The following is a 24,207-nucleotide window of genomic DNA, read 5'->3' as shown; positions in this document are numbered from 1 at the left end:
GAGCAAGTTACATAGCACCGTATATTTTAATGCTGACACCCGCATTAATTTGCTGTAACTGTGCCACAGATTGTTAAAGCCTTTAATAAACATATATTTAGGTTTCTTTATTTGGCACAGAATCTCTATACATAACGTCGCTGCGAATGAGTCAGTAGGTGTTTGTCTCTCAGATTATGGAATTCGATTATTAGTTAATATTGCAGTGTTGATTCACGCTGAGCTTTGTATTTCATTGTGTTTAAGAAAACTGACAACAAAATACACTGTATGCCTCAGCTTTCTTTTGTTACATTTGTTTGGTGCATTCTTGTATTTAAACACACACCAGTTGCTGTGTTTGAAAAATGTATTAGAACTACAGCTATACTGTAGCTTACTTTGCTAAACATTCTCTTGTAATTCTCTAGTGCAATATTCCATCTCAACTCCATAGTGAAGAAAGTTATTTATTGCCACATATGTTCCTTATGGCACCATAATGGGTGCAATGGGATAACTACTAATTATGGCATGTTCTATCCTGCTTTTATAATGCAACGAAAGTTTCAGATTCAGTTGGGGATCTCAGCATCATCATCAACAACCCTCCTGAAACAGTCGTTTCTGCACTTCTCCCACTAACCTCTATTGGTCCGTTCCATGGTTTCTCATGATGAACTTTCCGGCACCCAAATTAGGTGCCGGAGGGTTCAGGAAAGCTGCTCCGCCCACTGACTTTATACTTACAGCTGCAACTGTCATCATTATCGCCACTTGCGCTACCCCCATGCTAAGTGCAAGAAATCTAACCAAAACAGGCTATCCATTACGCACGACTCAGAACAGTATGTGCCCGACTGCATCATTGCCATGCCGAAATGCCAATCACGCAAAGAGAGATCACACCAAGATCCGTCTGACTCAGAATTGCCCACAGATATGCATAAATACACCCATAGTGACATCAAATTGCATTTACTGTAACATGATCCTTTTCCCAAACTCACTTGTACTACTTCTCTCCTGCTCTTATGCAGCAGTCTCCTTCTATAATCCTTCACTCACTGCTGTCCTAGACAGAAGACAGTGCCAGTCACCTCATAAGTCACCAGAAACCCAGCTATGCAGATGACACCCAAATCTACCTACCTACCCTGATGTATCACCTTTTCTTTTTGCTTTGAGGCTGAGGCAGAGTTGTACATTGGATGGTACCACCTACTTTCTCCTTATGAACCCCCTACCCCACCATGACCAGGCTCTTCCCCATTTCGTCTTTCAAGCCCTCTTAAAAACTAAACTAGGCACTACCCACTACCATCCTGTCCCTGTATCTCCAAGTTTCCAAGCAATGCTCTCATGAGCAGGAGCCTTTCTATCTCTTCAGGTTGAAGTCCGAACCTTTTCCATCAGGCTCGTATGTCCTTTAGTATTTGTTATAATGACTGTCTGGTGCTTTATAATTAAACAATGATGATCATGATATTAGAAGTCAACAGTCAGTTTGGTGAAACAAATAATCTGTAAAAGCCATAATGGTCTAGTTTTATGGTAGAGTGAATGATTCTTGACAAAATAATCTCAATGTAAATTTAATTTTGAAGAACTTTTTTTTTTCAGTGTAATTAGCACATGCAGCTTTACATGGCTCTTACAAAGGCTGCTTCAGTCACAGTTTTCTCATTCCACTTATTCTTTGCCGGATTGAACAAATAGGGACTAAATCAGTTGATTAAAGAAGTGTATATACTGTATATATTCATATACTGTAATTCTCTTCCATTTGAATTTGTTAGGCCCAAACATATATAATTGTCAGTACAACACAGTACATTAGTGATTTAGTTTATAATAGTACAACACTACCTGTTTACAACTTTTTGATGGATAGTCTGACACAAGACCCCATTCCTATTTTAAAATGAACCATTGAAGTCCGAACCTTCTGTATCTGTCAGCTCTATGTAGATAGTAATCAAACATTACCTGCCCCAATTAGTCAGCATGCTGGATGAAGATTTCATAGTGACATGTCAAATGCAGTTGTAATAAATGCAATGCATTATGGTAGGAGTAGTCAGTGTCAGACTGGCCTACAGGTGTGCAGGAGAAATCCGCGGTGGACACCACTGCCTAAGGGCCCCGCCCCCTCTAAGGGTCAGTAACTGGATGGAGCAGGATCATGGATAAACTTGAGAGCTTGGTGAGTTTCTATGGAAACTACATCGAGATTATCCCTCCTGCCAGTCATAGTGTGTGGTCCTGACACACCCCTGTATTCTCTTCATAATAAAGGGGCCTTGTTCTTTAGATGTACTTGCTAATGGTTGGCCATATCCCTTAAGCTTGGGGCCCTACCACTGAATTCCCCAGTGGGCACTAAATGCCCTAGTTTGACACTGGGAATAGTTTCCTGCCATAACTATTGCATATGGAGTTGTTATACCAGTGCAAGCTGCTCTCTACCCACTGCATTTAAAAAAATTTATAAAACCAAAATGCTGCCATTAGAATTCACAGCAATCCCTATTAAAGTTGTGACTAGGATGCCAGTAAATTGTCAAAATAAAAATAGACAATTTTTGTGGTGCACTGTACATTAGCTTTTATTTGAAGATGCAGTACACTTTAAGAAGGTGATACTGGTTACTGGCCATCACCTTTAACACCAGACACTTTTGAGCTATAAATGTGTTCAATGTTGGTATTGATGCCTCCCAATGCTGACATATGGATTTAAATCACCTAGGATACTCTCTGTGTTGTGGCCTCTCCCTATTGACAAGATTTACATTCAGGGGATCTGGTATCAATCTACTGTCCAAATACATACTGGTAATTTCAAGGCCTAATATGGGAGTTTGCTTACCTGCAGTAAAGAAATGTGATTACGTGCCCGAATAACATTCCCTGTACAGTGCTGTGGAATATGATTCTAGTCATCTTTTAAGGGGTATTCAGTTAACAGCAATGGCTGCAAGGTGCCGGTGTTCCTATAGTTTCCTCTGTGGTACTGTACATCGCGACCACCAACAGTTTTCCTCCGACACCACATTGTCGCTTATTGAATACTCTCCTAAGTGAGGGGTGTCTAACAAAGAGACTGGACTAACCTGTTTTTAACTTTACCTGTTGTTCTTGTTTGAAATGTCCTGTCTGAGGAACCTGTTACTTTATGTTATAAAACTCTTAATGCATGTTATTGTTATAGAGAGACCTGCTCTCCTTGAGCTTCTAGTAACTCCTTGGCATTCATTGGTTTGTGGAGTTTACACAAAGCTTTAGGAAAATCTCAGGCACACATGGTTTTTATGTGTTTCATGAAGCATGAAAAAAGGGTTTTGTTCGCTTTTGTAAATTGCAAAGACAAAGAGAAAAATAAAAATTCAATCCATCAGTAAAAGTACTGTAACTGATTTAGAATATCAATTATCCATGAACAAGATGTCCCAGACTTAGGGAAATGTCAAGAGACTTGCTCTGGAAAATAAAACCCTAAGAGAAGAAAGACGGCTGTACGCGTTTCACATTTTTCATAAGGCAAATTCTAATTAGCACAATTTTTTTTCTTTGTTTCCAGCACCAAGGAAAAATTGGAGTCAAATTTAATGTTGGAACAGATGACATCTCAATTGAAGAAGTTAATGCAATTATTAATGATGGGAAGTACCATACAGTACGTTTTACAAGAAGTGGGGGTAATGCCACATTACAAGTTGACAGCTTACCTACAATAGAACGTTTCCCTGCAGGTAAGACTATTTGATTAAATATTAAAACTTTTTCTCTTTTTACATATTGTTATAAGTTGTTACTTATGGAGTTGAAATAAATAGATGCAAAAACTCTAAACAATATTGTATTATTCAAGTCAGTAGGTAAGGCAAAATGATCATGAAAATGTATGACTTATTGCAAGTAGACTAAGGTATTTTGAAACCTTCTTATTCAGTGTTTATGAGAAATGGAAAGGATTTGACAAAAGGTATAAATATGAAAAAAATTGATAAACATATTTGCAAAAAATTGTTTCAAACAATTTACTGATCAACAAATTGTGTGTTTTCATTTATGTAAATCTATTGAAACAATGTTTAGGAATGGTAACATTGGTGAATATGTAACCAACTCTAGTTACGTTTCCAACCTTGCTTAGTAAGAGCCCAATGTTTGGAGTCCGAGACAAGAGGTTTTGTCAATAATTAATACATTTAGATGCAGAAATACTCGGGGTTCCTGTTTAGTTATGTCCATAGTTAGATGGAGTGTCATAGCTTAATAGATGGTATACCGTTAAAGGGATAGGTTGACAATTTCTTGATTAGAGGTAAAATGATAAATCATAGTTAATATATGTAGTTACGGGATATAACTTAAGCTGGGTACACAATAGGAGGATGTTGGCGCAATATGTCGTTTCCGGCCATATCGGAATGACATACTGGCCGGATCGTCCAGTGTGTATGGACTATCTGCTTGCTGCTGTGATTGTATGCAATATCGTCCAGTCCAACTGTGCTCCATGGCAAACAGCACGATATCACATGCGGTGCCATTGCAGGTAATGGAGGATGGAATGAGGGATTGTTCCATCATTCATTACATCTCTCAATGTGTACCAAGCTTAAGGCCTTTATTAAAGGAAGCATCATCAGTTAAGAGACTAAATAAAATACAGTTTGGTTGGAGAGAGTATCATAGATAATATCAATTGTTTAAATATGTCAGTAAAGTTTTAGGGGCTCATTTATCAGCAAGTATTATCATACGCAACAAGTTTTAAAACTTGTTGCGTATGATAATGGTGCTCCAGCCAATCAGCTCCCAACTGTCATCTGTTTGAAAAATGACAGTTGGGAGCTGATTGGCTTGAGCACCATTTATGATATGCAATGAGTTTTAAAACTTGTTGCGTTTGATAAAACTCGTTGATAAATGGGCCCCTTACTGTAGTTTGTGTGTGTTAGATTGTGTGTGCATCAAAGATCAAACATTTTTAAAGGACAAATATACACAGTTTCTCCACTCACAGCTTGCCGTCTCTTCAGCTCAGTCAATCATACAATGGACATTCATGAAGTCCTGCATTGGTAATATAGCACCAGCACTCCTATTATTTACTGCAGCACTGACGCCTTGCTCCCTACTGTACGCCATCTGGCCAGTAGACTAGAGAGGTTCCAGAGGCAGAGCCAAAGGTGATGCAGGCTGTTAGTGGAAAACTTGTGCTTCTACAGCAGGGCTCCTTACAGAGGGGGAGATGTATCAAACCTTCAAGAGAGATAAAGTGGAAGAGATTCTCATAGTAACAAATTATCTTCTAACTGTCATTTAACTTTGCTAGATAAATGACAGCTAGAAGCTGACTTCTTTCTATGATCAACACCTCCACTTTATGGGGGAGATGTACTAAGCCTTGGAGAGAGTTAAAGTACCATCCAATCAGCTCCTAACTGTCACTTTACAGGTTGTGTTTGAAAAAGGACAGTTAGGAGCTGATTGGTTTATTAGTTTATCTATCTCCAAGGCTTAGTACATCTATACCTATCTCTCTCAAAGGTTTGATACATCTCCCCGGGAATCTCTGCACAGAGGGGCATAGGCGTGACTTTTTAAAAGGGACAAAAAGCAACAAAAATATCTGAATTTATATTTACTGATGCTTTAAGGGAAAACATTGATTCATTATTGTTGATTATGTAGGTGAAGAATAACATTGTTTTGTATTCAAATATAGGTAGCATTTAGCATAATGGTCATGGATATGTTGCTAAAATTTAGTATATGCTAGAATTAGGTGCTAGGATTTTATTTTACAGCATATCAATACAGATTGAGCCTCCCATATCCAAATATTCCGAAATACGGAATTTTTTTGGCATGACTGAGAAAATGAAACCTTTGATTTTTGATGGTTCAATGTACACAAACTTGGTCTAAGGCACAAATTATTAAAAATATTGTATAAAATTACCTTCAGCCTGTGTGTATAAGGTGTATATGAAACATAACTGAATTTTATGTATGTACACAAACTTTGGTTGAGCCACAAAATTATTGAAAATATTGTATAAAATTTCCTGCAGGCTGTGTGCATAAGGTGTATATAACACATAAATGCATTCTGCGTGTACATTTGAGTCCCATTCCCAAGATATCTCATTTTTTTATGCAAATATTCCAAAATACAGAATATGCCGTTATCCAAAATACCCCTGGTCCCAAGCATTTTGGATATCGGAGACTCAACCTGTATCATATAGTATGGACTGACCTAGTAATGTACATTGATTTCTGTCTATGGGGAAAACAAAAAGTCATGAAATTTAAGAGAAGGATGTGCCCAGCAATAGCCGTTTATTGGGTATTACCAATTTTATTTTTATTCATGAAGCCTAAGTATTATCTTGCTATGAATTGTTGTTTATAGTACAGCATCTTGCAGTATGTTTCAGCTTGAGGAGAGGTTTTTCTTGTTCAGTTGTGATTGTGCTCTGCAATTATCTCACATTATGAATAGTCTGTTATGAAGCTGAATGTGGCATTTGTCCACTGCAGAAAAACAAAATGTGGCAACAGCTGTGCAGGAGATATTCTATAGACTTCCCTAACCAGCTCTGCTTAGCAATAAGGGACTTTGGGTGCAGTTGTGCCTTGAAGACACTAAGCATTTGTTTTCTCATTTCTACAGTACTGTTGTCATGTCTCAAGCCTGCTGTCTATCAGCCTTGGGCTGTCTTCCTTCCAACTTAATCTCTTCATCCCGAGCTTCTGTTTCCCATATTATACGGCCTAGGACGGCCTGTTACCAGTATTCTAGAGAAAACAAAATTGTGTAATTTCTAAGAATAAAATATTATGGGAAATAATTATATAGTCATGGGGGTTAATTCTGCTTTAGAGCGAATTATAGTAATTTTTGGATTTTGGTTTTTATCAAGTATTCTTTCAATTTTGTGGGACATTTAGAGTTTTTTTTTTTTTACAGTCATACAAACATTTCACGATACACAATGAATTTATTAGTTTGTGTGAAAGTGTGTATTATATTTAAAATTAATAATTTGTTTAAATATAGTAAAGGAAAAGCCCTGAGGTGAAAAGTGGTAATCACGTCATCGTGGCCTGGCCCCTGCTATGGTTTGCCAGCATTACCAGCTTTCGATGCTGGGGACGGGGCCATATGGATGCAATTCATACAAATTGTATCACCACCCACATCCTGTCCACTTCACGGTCAGCTGCCGGGACGTGCAGGATTTGCCGACTTTACCAGGAGCCGAGGCTTCCCCCAAATTCGTGAGTCTCCCGCAACTTCCTGGATTGTAGGCGTATGTACAGTACTACTGTCTAATAATTCTATAGTAATACTGCTAGATTTAATTAACCTCTAATACAAGACAATGTCCATCAATACAAAAGGACATATTTTGTAGGTTTTAAGGGGTCTATTCATCATTGAAGGCCGTAATGCCTCAGATGTTGAAGTTTTGGACTCACTGCGAGAGATGCTCACTGTAAGTATCCAACTCGCAGCGGGGGAAACGTGACACCGGAGTAATTCATTATTGCTCCTGTGAGAGGACAGCTGCTCCGAAAAGCAGTTGTCCCTGTGGATTGTATCGCAGCTACTTCTGTAGCTCAGTTACTTACCTGCTCCCCCTTGTCACAGCTACGCATGTGTGACCTCAGGTCATGAATGCGCACAGCCACCGGGGAGGTAGCGAGGTGGCGGCGGAGGGATTCCTCTTTGCATCCCCGGAACTCTTTCCCAAACAAAGGAGCAGGGATCCGAGAACAAGCGCCATCTGAAGAAGGCGCTTGTTCTCAGCAGCAAACTCTGAAAACTTTCAGTTTTCGGAGTTTGCTGAATACCAAGGGGGTCCTATCGGACCCCTGATGATGAATGGCCCAGTAACTTATTATGATTGTCGGACCATTTATCGTTTGATGAATAGGCCCCTATGTATGTTAAACATTTGTAACATATAAACTAGATAAGTGCAACTCAAAAAGTAACAATAATTGGAAAAACCAATCATCGGTATAGTGATTCCTTCGTGGGGCACTCTTGTGTACATAAATGATTTGTTAGTATAATTAAAACTTAGCTTTTAATATATTTCCAATAAAAGAATAGGGATTTGTTGTGCTCATTTATAAAATATCTAATCGAGCTCCCTTAGCAATTAATCTCATGAACTTATAAAAATATATCTATTAAAAGACTTAGCATAAAGTATGTGGTGACTATGCTTGTTTGAATTCATATGCTCATATAGCTCCTGATGAGTACATAATATATTGTAATAGCAGGGTCAGGTACAGTTCGTATGACATAAAAATTGTAAATAATAATTGGAAATTGGAAATAACTCATAAATTAGAACTGTATGTAATAATAACCACTCGGTCATTTGAGATAAATCTATACATTGAGTGTGATAATAGTGTGTCTGCTGAGTATCATCCCAAATTCATATACCATGTGTGGCCAAACACATATGCAAATGATCCCGGCTTGCAACAAATTATTTAATCCTATTGCCGGGTTGGATACTACCTCAAAGTAACCAAAAATATATAAATATACACAGTACTCTGTAAAAAGGGGAGAGCAAAGACCACCCTGTAGGCGTAAATATCCCAGATGACCTGATACTGATTTATATCAGGATAGCAATCCCGGATGACATACTTAAATATTCTAAAGTACTATAGGCAGATAATATCATGTTGTGTCACATAACTCCATAGAAATTTAAATAGTAAGTACGGAGTACAAGTACCTGGTCCCCTCTGCTGTCCAGGGTTTTCTATGAGCGGACACCTGGATGAGAGAGGGATCAGGAATAACTCCAATAAAAAATAAAGGGAGAGGTGGGGGACACCGATCCATACGTGGTGTTAGGCAGTGTCTGTTGCTGAAAGCATTGCAGAAATCTGAATGCGCCACCGGACCAGGTCACGACCCACCCGAAGGAGAGAACCTGAGTTAAAATGACCGAAGGATTGTGCCTGACACCCTGCTACTGTGCTGCTCCCTTCTGCAGTGGGGAGTGACTGACTGGATACGTGTTTCACCACAACGGGCTTGTTCACCATACAGTTGTATAGTGAACAAGCCCGTTGTGGTGAAACACGTGTCCAGTCAGTCACTCCCCACTGCAGGAGGGAGCAGCACGGTATGGTGAACAAGCCCGTTGTGGTGAAACACACAAGACCCTGGACAGCAGAGGGGATCAGGTACTTGTACTCCGTACTTACTATTTAAATTTCTATGGGGTTTATCTGACACAACATGATATTATCTGCCTATAGTAATTTATAATATTTAAGTATGTCATCCGGGATTGCTATCCTGATATAAATCAGTATCAGGTCATCTGGGATATTTACGCCTACAGGGTGGTCTTTGCTCTCCCCCTTTTTTCAGAGTACTCTGCTAGCATTTCATGTGTATATTTATATATTTTTGGTTACATTGAGGTAGTACCCAACCCGGCAATAGTATTAAATAATTTGGTGCAAGCCGGGATCATTTGCATATGTGTTTGTGTTTGGCCATACATGGTATATGAATTTGGGATGATACTCAGCAGATACACTATTATCACACTCAATGTATAGATTTATCTCAAATGACCGAGTGGTTATCATTACATACAGTTCTAACTTATGAGTTATTCCCAATTATTATTTACAATTTTTATGTCATACGAACTGTACCTGACCCTGCTATTATAATATATAATGTACTCATCAGGAGCTATATGAGCATATGAATTCAAACAAGCATAGTCACCACATACTTTATGCTAATTATTATAACAGATATATTTTTATAAGTTCATGAGATTAATTGCTAAGGGAGCTCGATTAGATATTTTATAAATGAGCACAACAAATCCCTATTCTTTTATTGGAAATATATTAAAAGCTGATTTTTAATTATACTAACAAATCATTTATGTACGAAAGAGTGCCCCACGAAGGAATCACTATACTGATGATTGGTTTTTCCAATTATTGTTGCTTTTTGAGTTCTAGTTACTCGATTCCAGGGAGCACCTCCAGCATATAAAATTTATCTTAAGATAAAATTATGACATAAGATATGATATATATGGTACCTATTGCTGGTTTTACTTTTAGATGTGAAATATAACAGTGGTTATTATTCCTGTGCGGGATATTCTGGTTTCTTTGGGATAAACTAGATAAATGCATCAACTCTTCTTTCTAAAGATAAGAACACAATTATTTAGACTTGAAAACTTCTGCAAGTATCCATAGTTACCAAAATTTTTATAAAATTAATCTAATGTTACCAACAAATCGCTTACATCTAAAACCAAAATGATAAATAATTCAGATTACTAAACTGCACACTGAGTCTGTGGGGTTCCGACAAGCTTTATTTTGAGCAATGCACATATTAATGTAGTATGGCTCGCCACAAAATGTTTTTTTTTTATTCTCTCTGAGAACTTTGAGAATTAAATTCAATGACACATCCTGTAAGTGTGTAATAGCACTTAATCCTGTACACTTGTACGAATGTTCTGCAGCCACTCTGGCGTGCGAACCCAGCATGCGGTAAGATAATCACAATGTCTTAAGAAGTATTAAAATAAAACAGAATAAATAAAAGTTACATTTTACTTCTTCTACTGCAACTTTTTTACTGCAAATGAAAACAGCATTCACATGAAATTTTTTTTAAAATAAGGAGTATTCTTTCTAACATAAACCAAGGACAGGGGACTAGTAGAAGCTTTGTAATTACAAGTGTCCTTGCCTTTTTTCAGGATGTGATTAATGATTTACAATTTTGCTGAGTTTCCACAGTATCACGTGACTACCATGGCAACGACAGTCACATGGTACAGTACATGTAGTGAGCAGAAAGGCTTTGGAACATCCATCCGAGGTCTGTTTGCTCTGTACTATCAAATTATTTTACCCTTTCTCCATTTCTGCCTTGAAATTACATGCCAAGAGCTTGGGCCTGTGTGTGTGACTGTCAGCCATACTTGTTAGCAATCCAGATACATTTTGAAAAGGAGATAATGATTTGTTGAAGGGCAGCAAAAAAAAATCAGATCCAGGTTGTTAATTTGAAATTTAAAGGGAAAACAATAAATACTGAATGTGTAATACACTTCTATAACTTTGCAAGGGTAAAAGGAAAAAATGCTTGTACTTCCATCTGATCTTGGAATAGGGTAAATAAGAATAGATTGTTTCACCTCTGATTCGGTACACAGAAATATTATGAAATTGGGCCAATAGTTGCATTTTTAATGATTTTTTTAACAAATCTTTTATCAATGGCATATACAAGGATTTTCATAAAAATCTTTGTTCAATTTGTAGTTATTCTCAATTATTTGTTTTGCGTATTTAATTGTTGGAAAACATTGCTTAAATCAAATTAATTAATTTTACCACTTTAATACTGTATTTTTCATGCAGTGAATGCATGTACAGTAATTAAATATTGAATTCCACACATTTGATAAAAAAGTATTCTTACACTATCTTTACTGTTTTGTGACTATCCATAACATTGCATTACAGCTGGCTAAACACAAGCTGATTCTAACGCTCAACCTTCTTTCCATTCAAATTGTCCACTTAGGCTCCCCTGATCTGTTTCTTTAGATTAATTTTAGCCCTATTGCAGCCTGTTAGTGTTCTTAATTCATACAGGATTGTAACTAGGGGTGTGCAATAGGTACAGTGGTCCGGTGCACAGGGCCCTTGGGGCGGCACCTTCGCTGCCCCACAGTCCCTGCAATTGGCTTGCAGGGAGCTTGGAATGGCACAGAGCAACCAGTAACGCTGTTGCAGAGCAACGTTTGGATGCTTCGGAGATGCACCCTGCAGCTTCCTCAGTATGCTAAAGGCAGTTCCGTACTTCCAGTGAATCAACCCCCCTCTGTGTGACAGCATGACATCAAGTGGCCAGGGCAAACACAGATCGCAGGTCCTTCACTGACTTCATACCTCCCAACCGTCCTGATTTCAGCAGGCTAGTCCCTGATTTTGAAGAGTTTGTCCCAGTACCACATTTGGGACTGAATTGTCTTGATCGATGAGCAATTAAGAGTATTTCTGTTCATAGCAGAGCAGCAGTGAATGGGTGCTGTATACAGTGAGAGCATAGTAGGAGGGCCTAGTGGCGTCCCTCCCCGTAGTGACACCCGGTGCAAATAGTAGCAAAAGGGCACGTGGCCTCACAGCCTGAACCCCTGTTTTAGTCACTCCGGGAGTCCCAGAGGTGCAAACTGCCCCCCCCCTCTCCAGGGGACCAGTCTGTGTGAAGTGCTGGCTCCCTTTCTGTGTCAGGAGCCAAGTGTTGTACGTAATGCTACAGTGCAGCACCCAGATCCTGTCACTGAGGAGGAGTCTACACTCTGGCGTCACCCCTCGGTGCATGAAACCCTCCAGTGTGGCCCGTAGCCCCCTTGTGATGCCACTGGAAGGGCCTCACCCAGGGCCGAAACTAGGATTTTTGTCACCCGGGGCAAGGCCATAATTTAATACCCCCCAAAAAAGAATACAACATAGAGGACGAAAAGGGTGTGTGGTTTTGTGACACAGTATTGCCCCTTATAACACATTATGCCACACATTAATCACCCTTATAACACATTATGCCACAGTAATGCCCCTTACAACACATTATGCCACACAGTAATGTCCTTTATAACACATTATGCCACAGTAATGTCCCTTACAACACATTATGCAACACATTAATGCCCCTTACAACACATTCTGCCACAGTAATGCACCTTACAGCACATTATGCCACAGTAATGTCCCTTACAACACATTATGCAACACAGTAATGCCCCTTACAACACATTCTGCCACATTAATGCCCCTTACAACACCTATGCCACAGTAATGCCCCTTATACATTATGCCACAGTAATGCCCCTTATACATTTATGCCACAGTAATGCCCCATATACATTATTCCACAGTAAGGCCCCCTTTACACTTTTGCCACAGTAAGGCTCTTTACAGATTATGGGGAACTGTCAGTACTGCTGTCATTGTAATGTGGCGCCGCTCGCGAACCAATTGGAGCTCACGGACCGGCAGCCTCTGCTGATTGACTGCTGGTCTGCGAGCACTGATTGGCTTGTGAACGGCACCACATTAGACTGACGGTGTCTCTGTGCCTCTCAAGGCTGGGATGTGGCTCCAAACCCACAAGAGCAGCAACCTAGCCTCCCGGCAGCCTCTCCCCAGCACCCCCTCAAGTCCGGCATCCGGGTAACGTGCCCCCTTAGCCCCCCTGTAGTTGCGGCCCGGGGCATATTAAGAGAGGATGGGGCCCGTGTGCATTCCCCGTCCGGTGGGCCCTCCTCTCTCCCCAGCAGCTGGCAGCGAACTAACTGCAGCAGTAGACTCTGGTCACTAATCTGCCATTTTACTGGCGATTTCCACACTGTGCATGTGCAAAATGATGGAAAAATGGTCACAGCGGCCATTTTCCAGGCGTTTATGCACAGCTTCGAAAGCTGATACAGGACTTCAGAGAGGTGAGTATTGGAAAATTTGGGTGTAGGGTGTGCGGTGTGAGCACAGCACACCCTGCACCCATTATAGAAACACCCCTAGCCTCACCCCCTTTCCCTCTCGATGGCCGCCATATTTTGAGATAACACTCATTCTCAACCCACACAGCCTGTTGATATCAGGCCAGTTGCCTAACTGCAGTCTGGGAGCTTAACACAGTTTTCAGTCATTAAATAACAGTTAATGTAAAACCATTAATATAACAATTATAGTTTCAAAAGTATGGCAAACATTACACTGGTAAGTAATTTCAAACTATCCAGCACAGTACACTGAGAGCAGAACATTAACATACAATAAGTGGAAAGAAGCATCACTAGAATGTTGCAAATACCCACAGTGCCCACAAACACACTAATGAGAATAATGCAAACTGCGGCTTGGGGCTCATTTCTTTACCTGTCACATTATTTGTTTGCATCGGGGGATCTCCGGAACATTAAAAACTGTTTGTTTTATTAAAGAATAGCAATATTAAGGAAACACGCCAAGTGTCATAGGAAATGTACTGTTGTTTTCAGTGAGTACGCTCCCTCAAGAGATCCTCCACAAAAAAAGGTTTCCTCTTAATATTGTCTAGATGCAGATTGGCGAAGCAAAAAACGTCAGACGGGTTTATTAAGTATTGCAAAGGCAACATTTTATTTCACATCATTAGAATAATAATAACATAGAAATATCGCTCAAAGGGGCTTATTTATTATTTATCTGCTTTTCCCTTGATAAATAATGAATGATATCGCACATCTTAGTTCTGATCTTACGGAGCTGTTTAACAATGTTTGGCTGCTGCGTTAATGCTTCATAAACAAAAGAAGCACTTCCCCCATAGTGATGTCTTTCCCCGCTAGTTACTTCCTGGCTAGCCCTGCAGGAAACTGCTATGCAAGTGCGGCCAAAAGTCTATGCAGATGCAAACGGCAAAGCAACTTTTCACTGAAGTTATGCCATCTGAAGATGGCATTAGGTATAGGGGATAAGCACCTGAAAAATGTGCGTGATAAAATAGGTTATAACGCCGACCCCATAGAGATCTATGGGGACGGGATCCGGTCTAAAGATCTACAGTAAAAACTAAAAAGGTAGACAATGTCTAGAAAGACAACAGATGTTAAACAGTCAAAAGGTCGACACACTAAAGGTCAACATGTAAGAAGGTCGACGGGTATAAATGGTCGACATGGACAAAAGGTGTCTATCTAGACATTGTCTACCTTTTTACTGTAGATCTTTCAATCCACACCCTATGGGGACAGCGGCAGGGGTGGTTCACCTTTAAAAGCAAAAAGTTTCATATTTTTGAGTAGTTATCTATATTTGTACACAGCATGTAAGCTTTACTGTGTCTCCAGCTAAAACCACAAGTCACGGCTTATAGCCTGCCCACACTTGTATGACATTTTGCCAACATGTCTTATTTAAGAATACATAGTATACATAGCTGACAACTGAAATATGATATACGGGGATGGAATTTATCATCTTCCATTCTTGGCGCTCAGGACTTTCCAGGTTAGAGTTGTATATTGTAACTTTGACCACCAGGCTTAAAATATACTATATTACAGTGACGTGCAGTGAGTTACATGGCTGGGGAGGCACTCGCTGGCTAGCTTCAGAGCCAGATTTACAGATATATACAGTATATGAACACGAGGGTTCATGTGGACATTATACAAAGGTGCAGCAGTATATGGTGCTGGAAATTTGCTGAGTTTTGATCAGGGATGTGCGGAAAAGGTAGATAGGGGAGGCAGTGCCTCACCTGCCATACACTTTTTACTCCAGAGTTTTGACTATAAAAATTATTGGAATAATGCAAAGAAGATATTTATAATATGTTCTTAAAATGTTTCTTATCATTTTTGTAGTCACTACTCTGGAGTATACCTAAGTATGACAGGAAAGGCTCTGCCTCATCTGATCACACATCACTGCTATATTAGTGGTTCCCAAATGTTCTTGAATCATGGCGCTCTAGAGTATCAATATTTTTTTCTCGGCACCCTTAGGCCAAAAGTTTCTTGTGGAGAATATAAGAGAAAAAATAAATAAAGTAAATTGTGCATACCTGTCATCTTTAGATCCAGTTATATGATGGCGGACAGGCTTGTGCTTTTGTTTGTTCACATATTTAATCACACAACAGATGTCATCCATATTTGCCTTTTCTCCCGGCATGTTTGGAAGAATTTGATAGAGGTCTCCTGCACTTTTGGAAGAGCAGGCTTTCCTTCTGCATCCTGCCCACTTCCCTAGTGAATTGGGTGGAGCTTTATTACGTTTATTTGTTTATTTGCTGTGAATTGCAACATCATTACACTGCCCCTACTGCTCAAACACATGATCCATCCCCTGCAGTGCCTTATCAGGTTACTAATACATTCTAGGCCCAACCAACCACTCTGCAAATGTGACTTCATGACATCACAAAGAGGGGATCGGGCCAGGAAGCTTAGCGGCTCTGGGGTGGTTTTAGAGGCTGCAAGGTACTGTTCAAGCCAAATACTGGAGCCCACTGAGCATAGAGTAAAGGGTAAAGCGTCATTGAATCAAATGGCGTTTTACATGCCTTTTACTTACATTTTTACTGGGGTTTGTAGGTTTTCCAATTTATTTCAACTCAGAAACATAAAAGAGCATTCTGAAACATTCTACCAGAAAGTAACAGAATGCAGCACAAGAAAATGGCAATGAGTAGGGAAAGATTTTATAATTAAATTACAGTAAGTAAAGGGGCAGATTTATATAGAGTGTGTGTGTATATATATATATTTTGCTAATCAGGTCAAGTGTGCAATATATTAGGTGCTTCCATCAATAATTAATTAATATAGCCATAATTAAAAAGGAAATTTGCCTTTTTAAATAATTTACTCTACATTTTGGCCTCTTCATATTTTGTTATTCATTTAATTAAAAATATAAGTTTATTTTATTATTTAGTATTATGTTGCCTCCAATAATAAATTTATTAAATAATTAATTAAATAAGTGGGTCCCAATAACTATAGCAATTACTGTAATTGGTTGTGATCGCTTAAGAATTAATTATTGCCACTTTAATACACGTCGAATTTCACTCCTTATTAGGCCTTGGCTGGAGAGATAGCTCAAGCAGCCGACAGCGTGAGCATTCTCGCCAGCCAGAGGATCTCTATTGTTTGGCAATATTTGTGGTCTGCGTGTTTGCCGGCTATATATAAACTCTCCGCCTATTAGAGCTGGCAAATTGTATTCAGAGCACTGAAAAAATCAGGATGGTGAGTTTCGGCGAGTTGTGCTTTAAAATTCCCCAAACGTTGTGGAAAATGGTGATATCAACACTCTGTTGTATGCCCTCCCCCCTCCTTTAAACGTTTCATTTTAATTGACCCAAAGCCAGGAAAAGTTTAGAAGGAAAGAGTCTAGAATGAATAAAATCCAAAAGATGGACAGCCCTTCGCAGAGAGCACATTAATATGTATTCAGTTCTGTAATAATCAGGCTCCGAAACATTTTTATGGCCAATAATGAGTTTATTTCCTGTTTTAGAAAAGCTGAGATGATAAACATTTAGCATTGTATTAGATGGGTACGGTTGCTGGTGTCGGATTTATTAGGAGACATGGAACAAATCTCAGTGATAAACCCGATTAAAAGGTATTAATGGCCTATACGCTTTACACTCTGCATTAATCTCATCTCAGCTGCTGTTTTGCGACATAAAACATTCTGCCTATTTCTTTGTATTGTTTTGTAATACTTTTTATCAGCTCATAATAAGTAGATGTATTGTAGGATTAGATAACAGCCGTGTTCCACTCCTGCTTCATCGAGGTTAACAGCTTCTCTAGTTTTGCATGAATGTCCCTTCATCTTTTATTTAATGATGATGAATATTTGTGATTTAAGTAATACTGCACCATCTTCCACACCATTTGTTCTGATGAATAATACACATCATGGGAAAATCTACAGTATGTCATTTTAATTGCTTATATTAGTTGTCACCATGCACTGTACGATCAGCAGTTATTTTGTAGACCATTACTCCTTATCTAACTAACGTCTGACTAAAATTAAGGATAAGTACTTGGAAGAATGTTTTTTATCTTTCTAAAGAAGAAAATGAAACAAAAAAGAAAAACAAAAACAAAACAAGAGAAAAACAAGCAAATCAAATTGTGTTCTTTTTACATATATACCGTATCATAGGCGTGCGCGGGCGCCGGTCCTGGGGGTGCCGCTTCCGTACTCCCCCCTCCGCCGGGTCATGGACAACCCCCGTTCCCCCTCCCTCCGGGACATACTCTTCTCACCTGGACTCACCTGGCCATCCAGGTGAATAGTCTATGTCATGTTGGGAGGTGTGGATGGGGGTTTCCATGACCCGGCAGAGGGTGAAATACCGAAGCGGCACCTGTGCACGCCTATGTACCCTATGGATAATCCGTGCTTCTGCTGGGGTACAGGAGTCATAGGCCAGATATATCTGGCAGCACAAATATTCTATGAGTAACCCAGCTCTCAGATTCCGGTCACTTAATTTCATTATCACAAACCCTCCTCCCCACACGCACAAAATTGCCACAGAGTGGAGGTGAAAATAAATACTCAAACATGTTTTATTGGGTATGGTGCAAAATGTCGACATTCAGGATGTTGACATTCCAAATGTCACATATTCTGATTGCTATGATTCAAAATATTGACATGTACGCAAGGTCAACATCGATGTCGACCATGCAGTTTTGCATTGGCGAGGTGAGTATCCTTAATCCTAAAGCTAACCCTAACATCGTTTAAAATAAAAAATCAGCTGTTGAAATTCTATTGACGACATTCACAATGTTGACATTATGTCATGTCTACATTCTGTCAATGGGCCTAAATCAGCAAGGATCGCAATTGCAAAGCTGCACACAGGCATGCGATCTTTGCAATAATGCAAATGTAGAAGGAGGTGTATGACACCTCCTGCTGCATTAGCAATCCCAGCACTGTGACGGAGGTCACCGGCTGGGATCACCATCGCAACCAGTGGCGGAACTGCCGGAGACAATGGAGGCAGTCGCCGCCAGGCACCAGCCCTGCAAAGGGCATCTCTCCTCCATTGTCCCAGACAGCTTTCTCTGTCCCCTCCTCTGTTAGTAAATGCCCTCAGCGCCAGGGTCGGACAAGCCCAGCTCCAACCACAGTGCAGCTGCTTGCCGACTGTGTGCAGCAGCACCAAGGATTCACAGGGAGAAAAAGACAAGCTCCGGCAGCCAGGTACTCAAGGCTCCTTGTAGCCACAGACAGGCACACCCTCTCCTACGCTACTCACATGCAAGGGCAGAGCCAATATGATTAGCTCTGCCCCTTTCCCGTTTTCCCCGCGAATCACGGGATCATTCTACACATGACCTGTCAGCAACCTCATTGTGGTATTTGGTATGTAATGTATGTGTGATTGTGTGTATGCATGTACAGTCAGGTCCATAAATATTGGGACACTGACAGAATTTTCAGAGTTTGGCCTCTATTCACCACCACAACGGTTTTGAAATGAAACAAACAAGATGTGCTTTAACTGCAGACTTTTAGATTTAATTTGAGGGTAATTACATCCAAATCGGGTGAACGGTGTAGGAATTACAACAGTTTCAATATGTGCCTTCCACTTTTTAAGGGGCCAAAAGTAATGGGACTATCAACTCAAAAGCTATTTCATGGACAGGTGTGGGCTATTCCCCCATTATTTCATTATCAATTAAGCAGGTAAAAGGTCTGGAGTTGATTCTAAGTGTGACATTTGCATTTGGAATCAGTTGCTGTCAACTCTCAATATGAGATCCAAAGAGCTGTCACTATCAGTGAAGCAAGCCATCATTAGGCTGAAAAATCAAAAGAAACCCATCAGAGAGATAGCAAAAACATTAGGTGTGGCCAAATCAACTGTTTGGAACATTCTTAAAAAGAAAGAACGCACCGGAGAGCTCAGCAACACCAAAAGACCCGGAAGACCACGGAAAACAACTGTGGTGGATGACAAAAGAATTATTTCCCTGGTGAAGAAAAACCCCTTCACAACAGTTTGTCAAATCAAGAACACTCTCCAGGAGGTAGATGTATATGTGTCAAAGTCAACAATCAAGAGAAGACTTCACAAGAGTGAATATAGAGGGTTCACCACAAGATATAAACCATTGGTGAGCCACAAAAACAGGAAGACCAGATTAGAGTTTGCCAAACAACATCTAAAAAAGCCATTACAGTTCTGGAACAACATCCTATGGACAGATGAGACAAAGATCAACTTGCACCAGAGTGATGGGAAGAGAAGAGAAGGAAAGGAACTGCTCATGATCCAAAACATCCCACCTCATCAGTGAAACATGGTGGTGGTAGTGTCATAGCGTGGGCATGTATGGCTGCCAGTGGAACTGGTTCCCTTGTATTTATTGATGATGTGCCTGCTGACGAAAGCAGCAGAATGAATTCTGAAGTGTTTCGGGCAATATTATATGCTCATATTCAGTCAAATGCTTCAGAACTCATTGGACGGCGCTTCACAGTGCAGATGGACAATGACCCGAAGCATACTGCAAAAGCAACCAAAGAGTTTTTTAAGGCTAAAAAGTGGAATGTTATGCAATGACCAAGTCAATCCCCTGACCTGAATCCGATTGAGCATGCATTTCACTTGATGAAGACAAAACTGAAGGGAAAATGCCCCAAGAACAAGCAGGAACTGAAGACATTTGCAGTAGAGGCCTGGCAGAGCATCACCAGGGATGAAACCCAGCGTCTGGTGATGTCTATGAGTTCCAGACTTCAGGCTGTAATTGCCTGCAAAGGATTTGCAACAAAGTATTAAAAAGTGAAAGTTAGATTTAGGGTTGTTTAGTTTGTCCCATTACTTTTGGCCCCTTAAAAAGTGGGAGGCACTTATAGAAACCGTTGTAATTCCTACACCGTTAACCTGATTTGGATGTAATTACTATCAAATTAAATCTGAAAGTCTGCAGTTAAATCACATCTTATTTGTTTCATTTCAAAATCATTGTGGTGATGAATAGAGGCCAAAATATGAAAATTCTGTCAATGTCCCAATATTTATGGACCTGACTGTATGTGTGTGTGTGTGTGTGTGTGTGTATGTATGTATGTGTGTGTCTTATAAAATGAGTGTGTGTTTCATTATTTCTTTTCTAACTGGGTGATATGTCTGTGATGGTGAAGTTATGTATTAATGTTGTGTGTGTGGAGGGGGTATATTAATAATGTGTCACTGTGTGGTATATTCATATTATTTGTGTTACATGTGGGTCACTGCTGGGCACTGACACTTTTCATTACATCTCGGGCACTGCAACCCTGCTTTACATGGAAGACACCACAGCACTGCATTATCTGGCGGGCATTGCAACACTCTGCAGTATATGGCGGGCACTGTGACAATCTGCATTATATGGTGAGCACTGTGACTCTCTGCATTACATGGAGGGCACTGTGATACTCAGCATTACATGGCAGGTACTGCGACACTTTCTACATTACATGGCGGGCACCTCGACACTCTGCATTATATGGTGGGCAGTGTAATACTCTCTACATGGCGGGCACTGTGACACTCTGCATTATATGGTGAGCACTGCGACCCTCTGCATTACATGGCGGGCACTGCGACACTCTGCATTATTTGGCGGACACTGTAATGCTCTCTACATTACATGGCGGGCACTGTGACATACTGAATTATATAGCGGGCACTATAACGCTCACTACATTACATGGCGGGCACTGCGACACTCTGCATTATTGGCGGCATTGTAGCGCTCTCTACATTACATGGCAGGCACTGTGACACTCTGCATTATATTGGGGTCACTGTGATACTCCCTTCATTACATGGAAGGCACTGTGACACTGCAATATATAGCGGGCACTGCAACACTCTGCATTATATGGCGGGCACTGTAACGCTCTCTACATTACATGGCAGGCACTGTGACACTGCATTATATGGAGGCACTGTAACTCTCCCTAAATTACATGGCATCTGAGTATAGTCTAGCATCACTAAAATCCTCTCCGTATTGTCTGGCATTCACAAAGATTGCAAAAGGAATTAGCGATATTTACACTACTGCACATGCGTCATTTTCTGAGACATGTGTCAGATTAGCAGTCCAAAATCGCATGGATCTGTATCAATAGTTGAAGTGAGCTGTAACAGGGTAGCAGGAAATGGACTAACTGGATGGGGAGTACTGAGTCAAATAATACAACTAATTTTCATAGGGAAGTCAAGGGCGTGTAATTTGTTTTACAAAGTTGAAGAGTCAGTATGGGACAAGGGGGGGGGGGGCACCAGCATCTTTCTTGCCTCCGGTCGACTGGCATGACGTTATGCCACTGATCGCAACCATTGGTCAGCTTACTCAGACTGGCCGGCCTGCAAGCCCAGGACACTGCGTTGATCAACGCAGATGCTGGTCTATCCACTCCTAGAAAACGGGGCATACACCTCCCGTTTCCGGGAACAGCGGCCGGCCCCGCCCCCGCACTGCCCCTTAAATTGATTTACAGGCAAAGGCATTCAAGGGTTTTCGTACGACTATGCAGTACCCATTCTGCACACTCGCAGAATGGGTCCTTGCGTTCACTGCTGGATCATGCCCAATGTCACTATTCTGAATGTTGAAATTCAACATTTTGGTGTCGACATTATGAACATAGACCGGTTTCTTTTGGTAAATTGCTTAAAGCCGGCACGTAGAGAGCTGGGCTTGCCCCGGTACGTTTCAGGAGGCGTGACCTAATTGCAGGAGGCGTGGACACACCCCCTTGCGAAAAACAATTGAAAAATAGTATTTGCTGCACTAAGCGCAGAACAGGGGGGCACTGTGAGCCTTTCAGCCAGGGGAAATCCAAGGGGGGCACGATCAGTGCGATCGCTTCCCCCCGGTAGCCCCGTACATGGTGGCAGCAGCCTTCCTGACCCCACTGCAGCCCAGCGCACAGCAGAGAGTTCTGGGCTGGGGAGAGAGGCTGCTGACAGGTAAGAGAGAGGAAGGGTGGCTGTGGACCTGAGCCCCCACTGGGTCCCTTCAACAAGCTCAGGCCTGGGTAATTAGTAGCCGCCCCTCCTTCCCTCTCAGTACACCTGGCTAATAGAGAACATTTATTTAATACAACATTTCAACAAGCAGTGTGGGTGATTTATATGTGACAGATGGGGTCCATATTTGCTCCCTGTTTGTTAGTGTGGCCCAGCTTAAGGATAAATGTGTGACAGTCACCATAGTGTGCAATCTAATCTAATAGAACTTTGCTCCCCATTTGAAACTTTGCACAAAGAGCAACTAAAGTAGAGATTCTGGATGTACAGATGACTACATTGATTCGGTGTGCATCCGAGGCCATTGTGGATCCTGTATTGTTCTCCGATTAATATTGTGTATTATATAAATAATATTCAGCAGAAGGTTTGGATTGAGTAAAGAAAAATATGTTTTTCAACCCAACGCCATCATATATATTGATAGAATAGCATTTTAACAGAATACATATCCAATCAATGGTGTTTGCTCTACAAAATCCTATTGATTTTCACATCTCACAACATGTCATTTGCAGCTCAGGAGTTGTGTACTCAGCTCTCATTCCTGAAATACAGAAGCTTTAATCCTGTAGCCTTGCTAACGACTTTGCCATCCATTAATATGTCTTAAAAATAGATGAGCACGGACCAGCATTTTACTGTGTTAATAGATTGTACTGACTTGTCCCATCTATGTAGGCACACATTGGAGTCATACAGTAAACAAGGTAAGGGGATACAAAGATGGGAAGATAGAAAATTCTAAATACGGAGTAAAACGTATAATAAAAAAAAATAAAGAAATTGAGTTTGAAATATTATAGTCTGATCATCTTTACTGGCACCCAATAGAACTGCATATATTCCCAAGCCAAAACTAGTGTGATGTCATAGAGCAGTGTTGGCTAACCTTGACACTCCAGCTGTTGTGGAACTATATGTCCCAGCATGCCCTGCCACAGTTTTAGCATGCCCTAATAGCAAAACTGTAGCAGTGCATGCTGGGTTATGTAGTTCCATAAAGCTGGAGTGTCAAGGTTAGCCAACACTGTCATAGAGCATTTTATGCTGTATCATTAGCTTGTATTACCCTACAAAGCCTGTGCAATTACTGCTGCTATTACTACTACTGCTGCTTTTGTTATTAGTTACTAATGCTATTACTACTACTGCTACTATTGCTACTACTAATGCTATCACAGTACTGCTACTATATCTACTACTAATGCTATTAAAGTACTGCTACTATACAGTATCTACTACTAATGCTGTTGTTATTGCTACTACTAATGTTGTTATTGCTACTACTAATGCTATTACTACTACAGTACTGCTGCTATTGCTACTTCTAATGCTATTACAGTACTGCTACTATATCTACTACTAATGATATTACTACTACTGCTGCTATTGCTACTACTAATGCTATTACAGTACTGCTACTATATCTACTACTAATGCTATTACTACTACAGTACTGCTGCTATTGTTATTACTAATGCTATTACTACTACTGCTGCAATTGCTACTTCTAATGCTATTACAGTACTGCTACT

General features: G+C 40.4%; 1 protein-coding gene across 19 annotated transcripts in view; it reads left to right on the top strand.

Moving 5' to 3' along the window:
- The window catches only part of NRXN1 (neurexin 1), a 1,439,010-nt gene that overhangs the window by 1,266,469 nt on the left and 148,334 nt on the right, over positions 1 to 24,207 (top strand). For all 19 annotated transcript variants that reach the window (XM_088477984.1, XM_088477983.1, XM_088477988.1 and 16 more), the window contains one exon: positions 3,563 to 3,734. In XM_088477984.1, coding sequence (XP_088334110.1) covers positions 3,563 to 3,734 — 172 coding nt within the window. The remainder of the gene's footprint in view (positions 1 to 3,562; positions 3,735 to 24,207) is intronic.

The sequence above is a fragment of the Taudactylus pleione genome, unplaced genomic scaffold (genome assembly GCF_031769625.1).
Source record: "Taudactylus pleione unplaced genomic scaffold, aTauple2 ptg000206l, whole genome shotgun sequence".
Taxonomy (NCBI): Eukaryota; Metazoa; Chordata; class Amphibia; order Anura; family Myobatrachidae; genus Taudactylus; species Taudactylus pleione.
Note: the sequence above shows the minus strand (reverse complement) of the source record. Positions and strands in the feature narration are given on the sequence as shown.